This window comes from Pinus tabuliformis, chromosome 1_1, assembly GCF_031772625.1.
Source record: "Pinus tabuliformis cultivar Carrire ecotype Pingquan chromosome 1_1, CPIR1, whole genome shotgun sequence".
NCBI classification, from domain to species: Eukaryota; Viridiplantae; Streptophyta; class Pinopsida; order Pinales; family Pinaceae; genus Pinus; species Pinus tabuliformis.
The window spans coordinates 81,362,402-81,368,401 of NC_142297.1; the positions used below are offsets into that span (position 1 = coordinate 81,362,402).

Consider the following 6,000-nt stretch of genomic DNA (forward strand, 5'->3'; position numbering starts at 1 on the left):
AAACACAATGGAAGCGTGAATGTATACATAACTCAGGTTTTCGATTTGAGTATTTTGTGATTTGATTTCTGGTAAAACGTACTGAGTAATTTCATCAAGCCAGGCAAGCTTAAATCGATTTTGTTCCAAAAGCCGTCGGTTTCTCTCATTTACGCATCGATTTCTCCTCTCAAAGCTAGGCTTCTGTCACTGTGATCAGATTAAGTATCGCCTTCGCCATTCGATTCTTTACGTGGTTAACTTTGGGACTAGGGCTAAATCCCTCATTCAAAAACCTTTGCTTGAGCTTTTCATTTACGCGTCAGTCTTTTGCATCAAAGCAGGGTTACGATTTTCAGTTTTTAGTGTCGTTTTCATTTTCGGATTGTTCCTGGATATCACTGCATTCGATCTGGTATGTGCCTGCTGGCCGTTTTTCCTAAGGTTTCATCCGACACTCTTTGCTGAATCCCCGTCTACGTGTTCGAGCCTGAGTTGCATTTCCTTTTTGCAGTTTTGATTCACGCCGGCCAAGTCACGATATCCCCTTCATATTTTCTCCATTCGTTTTGTAATTTTTCGATTTGCTGGAGCATGCAGTGCGTGGTCACGTCTCAGACTAGGGTTAGCTTATTTTTACGCATATGTGACCATTACGTATAATTTCAGTTTCGATTTCATTCCATTTAGATTTTGTTATTGTATTTTAAATAAAATAAAACATAAAAAAAAAAAAAGAGTGGGTAGCATATGGTTTATGATTCGATTTTAATTGATTTCCTTTGGTTTAGTTTAGCATAGGTTAGTTTAGTTAGAATTTAGATTTTAATAAATCGTTTTGTAGATTTTTATTATATGAAAAAAAATATATATATATATTTTTTTTTTAGAATTTAAATTTAGCAATAGTTCTAGTTTAGAGAAATGTAGATTTTAAATTTTGTTTTGTATTTTAATTAATGTTTAGTTTAGCTTTAATTAGATTTTAATTTTTGTTTTTTTTTTTTTTTTGATTTTTGAATAAAAAAATATATATTCTTTTTAGTTTTATTTTTAATGATTAGAATTTAGTTTTAGAATTTTAACCATTTAGGATTTTTTGATTTCCATAATATTGAAATTGAAAAAAAAAAAAAAAAAATTTGAAAAAGATTTAAAAAATTTTGAAAAAATATTAAAATTTTGTGGAAAATCATTTTGCCAGTTTCAGTTGCTTTCGCGATATATCTTTCATGCCGAGATCTGAAATTTTCAAGTCGAAACACGAAATCCAATGTCTGGTTAATAATTCATGATGCTCATGGTGGTTTAAGGCATTTATCTCTTCAAAGCTTTCAATTGCTGGATATCGTTTTGGTCACGTGATTTCCCTGACGACAAATGATTGCTGTTCGCGGTTTATGTTTCTATATCATTTAACAAGTAATCATTGTAATAATATTCTCTTAAGGCACTGGTCTGTTCGATTAATCAAATCATCTTAGTGTTTATCTGAATCGTGTCTCGTGTCTCCCAACCAACTGGTCGACAGTTGGTCTCCATCATCTCACAGGGTCTACCCCCCTTAGCCGCGGGAGACAAGCTTAAACGGAGGGATCGGGGATCAGAGTGACAGCCCCCGGTCTGAGCGTTGTCGTGCCAATTCGCGCGACAACAGATTGTATCCAAGTTATTTGGGTATTTGGGAGTTGCACTGGCTTGGTAGTTCAGGAACTTGAAAATGCATAGAATTCAGGAATTCTACAGGAGGGTGATGAGACAGCCTGGTGGAGTACCTGAATGATTCTTGAACTGTGGAGTGACGTCGCATGTGAATAATTTTCATTTTATGTTCATGTTGTCAGTTTGAATTGTAGCCTTAAAGAGGGGATGTTGGAGTTTCACTCTGATAGTATATATGATGTGTTGTAAAAGTCATGTTCATAAGTGACTGATCTAATGATAATTACATATTATAAAATGTGTTAGTTAGGTTGTACGGTAGTGCAAACCAAACGAATGAAATAAAAGGGGATTAACCCCATTGTATGAAATAAGTCCATTATATTTAATGGATATGTTTTATCATTATGTGTGTCCGTTTTTGTTATGTTTTATCTTCTTGTGTGCTTAGAGTTAACATCCTGTAGTGTGCAATTCAAAGTTCTTGCTTTCAGAAGAGGATTGGAATGATTCTAAATTTCTAATAGCATTAGAACAAGAAATAAAGTTGTAGATATAATATTCATATATGAATAATAGCATAAATAATCTATTTCAAAAGTCATGCTCATGTGAGTGATTAATATAATGATAATTAGATATTATCAAATGCAGTAGTTAGGTTTTACGGTAGTACAACTACCTAGCAAGTGAAATTAAAGGGGATCAATCCCATTGTATGAAGTAACTCCATTATAATAAACGAATATGTTTTATGTGAGACCGTTTTTGTTATGTTTTGTCTTTCTTGTGTGCCTGAAGTTTAACCTACAGTTGTGTGCAGTGTGAATGTATTACTTTCATAAGAGAATTGGAATGATCCTAATAGCATTATAACATGAAATAGAATTGATGATATCATATGCACAATTGAAATACAATTTCACTGCACTATGATGTTGAAGACACCTTTCAATATTGATTTCAAAACGGTAATTTAGTCTTGAAGATCCCACAGAATATCATCCAGAGTTCATAACACTGAAGTTGCGGAACTAACTGTGTGGTTGATGTTTACAAATTTACATGATAAACGAGAAAGTCACTGTCATGAAGCCAAGAGTAGTCATTTAGGTAATACAACTTTGCCTGGAGCTGAATTTCATGGAGATGATTATTGCTTTCGTAATGTTTTTTTTTAATTAATAATTGTGCACCCAACCACACACACATATGGATATACTCTCTCTTTCTCTCTCTTCAGGGCACAAGGCTAGGTCAACAACTCATGAATAAATCATATATAGTTCATCAACATTTGGCTCACTAAGAGCAAACATGTCATAAAGTGGAATTTGAACCTGGATGGGGCTTTTCCTCTCAACCACTTGAGCTACACCTAACTGACATTGCTTTTGTAATGTTATATCAATTTGGTATCAATTTTCTTATTGTATGTATGTTCTAATTATCAAAGCAATTGAGTGATCTTAAAATGAATATTCGTTGCACTGTATTCTAGACCAAAGCAGAAAAAAACTGGTTTATGCGTAATGCTGAAGCCCTAGAGCTGGACTTAGAGAAAAATGATAGTGACGAGGAAGACCAGAGGACCTTCAAATCTAAGAAGGCTCAGTTAGGTCAGGAAAAGCGGTTGCAGAAGGTATGCTAAAAGTTATTTAATCTATTCTTTAAGTATTTCTCAATTTACTTACAATTATTTTTAGGATTTGATTCAATTGGATATTGTTTCAAGATTCTTGATCATTTGTCGAAGGTTTATTTAACCAAATTATTAATTTTACTTTCTCATTGCAGGAATTAGATCAACTTCTATCACGGCCTCTGCAGCCTAAGTCATTATCTCATCGATTTGTGGCAGCGGTAACATACCTCTCTTTTACTCCTCTTTCTCACTCCATTTTAATTAACAGCTTAGGAGTTACATATGATAATGTGTGACAGATCTCGTAATCATAATTTCTGGGTCAGAGGTCATTTTAGCATATGTATGCATGGTTAAATCATGTTTGAAGGGCGTGCAAATGCCTTACGATAGGGAAAACAATTTATAAATAATGGTATTGTATGTTGAGGCTGAAATGTCTATCATGTTATTCTTGACAAGTGAACTTTTCCCCTTAATTTCTCACACTCATTGCTCTCACTCTCACTCTCCATGTTTAGGATATCAACCATCATAGATCCATGTTGACCTTAGATCTATCAAGCACTGTAAGGCATCAAATCCCTTGATATGTAAATTCTTTGATCATTTAAAATGGATCTAGGATAATTAACTGATAAGTAAAAACTTATGCAGGTATGCATATGTGTGTGTTGATAATTGTGAATATATATATATAGTAGACAGTCTTGGACAGTTTGGTTAAGGCTAGTAAGTATTCAGTTTTGGTCAGTGCAAGCAGCACTATAGCATGTTTATGTGAAGGTGAAGTCCAGTTTTTTGTCAAAAAAATAATCTTAGTATGAGCAAGGTAAAGGTCAGCTTGTGAAATGTTTTCTCCAGTCCCCATGGGACAGCAACACGTATAGCCATAAACATGATTATAATGATTTTTTTCTATGGAATATATATATATATTCTGTTTGTTTAAATCTGTTATCTCTTTTTATATTTATCTATATGGAAGTTTTTATATACGGTGTACATATCATTTTCTCTCTTTTGTATATAGATATTTTTATTTCCATTTGTATCTATACTTGGCTAAATCAATACTTTTATTACTTGCAAATATTATATGTTTTTTTTGAAACGAACATGTGTGTATGACAATGTAAGTGTTACCCACATGACAACATCTCTATGATACTACTCTGTAGATCTGACAGCTTTTCGATGCAATCACCAATTCTGAGTTTCTGAAGAAAATTTTAGATAACATTTCTAAGGCAAGAACTGGGCGACAAATTATCCAACTTTGCTTATTTCTTTTTTCTTTCGTAGTGGCAGTTTTTTCAAATATTTAGTAAAATGATCACAACCTAAAAATCTTAGGTATAAGTGAATAAAACTCTAGTTAATCTAAAAGTTCTACGCGTAAATATAGCATATGTTATTGGTGATCAATGAATAAGTTCAGCATAATATTAGTTGTTTTCCTGGCTGCACCACTTATTGGGGTTCTGTAGTACATTCGATGATGGCCTTTCTTTTTGTTCCATCGATGATTAAATCATGACTCAAAAAATATTTATACAAGTATTACCGATCACGATGAGGATTAGTTTGTAATAATTGATGTTCTTCGTTTCTTTTAAGATGCGTTATTGTTAATTATTGCATCAATGACACTACGTTTTATCTTGCTATTTTAGGCTGGCATGTCTACACTTCTTCAGCGGCAACTGCAAGATTTCACAAAACAAACAACCACTGATCGTAGAATGTCAAATGAAAACAAGAAGCAAAGGTTTCTTGTTATTGGTCAGGAAGCAACTGAGCCCCTTGTAGCACTTAGAAATTTGAAGCATGTAGCATGAATTAATGTTTGCTGTTCTCTCATTTTCAAAAGTTTACTATAGCCCTATTTTATTGGGTTCTTCCAAGAAAAGACATTCATGTACATTGTGAAGTGTGGAGACAAAATTTAGTAAAATGTTGTGGTATTGGAATTTTGTAAAATGTTGCATTTTACATCTTGTTTTTCAAAAGCGTTGCACCGATTCAGCTTCTCTTGAATATTTGGCAAAAGATAACCGGAGTGATTAATACGATCCTTTTGAGTTATAAGGATTACTCTGCTAAAATTTTGATGTAAGTGACAATAGGTCATTCATTTTGTGCATCATCAGCGCAACACAGTTTTTTGGGAACATTTTACATCTTGTTTTTCAAAAGCGTTGCACCGATTCAGCTTCTCTTGAATATTTGGCAAAAGATAACCGGAGTGATTAATACGATCCTTTTGAGTTATAAGGATTACTCTGCTAAAATTTTGATGTAAGTGACAATAGGTCATTCATTTTGTGCATCATCAGCGCAACACAGTTTTTTGGGGCTTTGCCACAATCTTTTGGGCCTATTTATTTGAGGTGTTGCGCAAGTTTTACATTGTATTCATTTTTTTGCTCAACAAATGCAAACCTGCGTAGTATTTTTCCATTGGTTAAAATGTTTACATTGAGAGATGCATTTCGCAAAACCTGTATGATTCTTCAAAAGAGCTTGCTTGAAGTACTCTAATTATAAATGATTGCAACATTTCTCATGATGAAAAATGAAGTGCCTACTTAGTTACTATAAGATGCGTATGCTTACATATACAACATCACTCAATGTATTCCGTGTACTTGTCTAAACCCGCAACATCTAAACTTATATCAACGGTGGAGCCAATGCTGTTGTCATTTTAC

General features: G+C 33.4%; 1 protein-coding gene across 1 annotated transcript in view; it reads left to right on the top strand.

Moving 5' to 3' along the window:
- Positions 1–5,759, top strand: part of LOC149211674 (P-loop containing nucleoside triphosphate hydrolases superfamily protein) — a 262,983-nt gene extending 257,224 nt beyond the window's left edge. Inside the window, exons 11-13 of the mRNA XM_089391570.1 lie at positions 3,143–3,283; positions 3,439–3,504; positions 4,963–5,759. Coding sequence (XP_089247696.1) covers positions 3,143–3,283; positions 3,439–3,504; positions 4,963–5,127 — 372 coding nt within the window. The 3' untranslated portion in view covers positions 5,128–5,759. The remainder of the gene's footprint in view (positions 1–3,142; positions 3,284–3,438; positions 3,505–4,962) is intronic.
- The last annotated feature ends 241 nt before the right edge of the window (positions 5,760–6,000 follow it).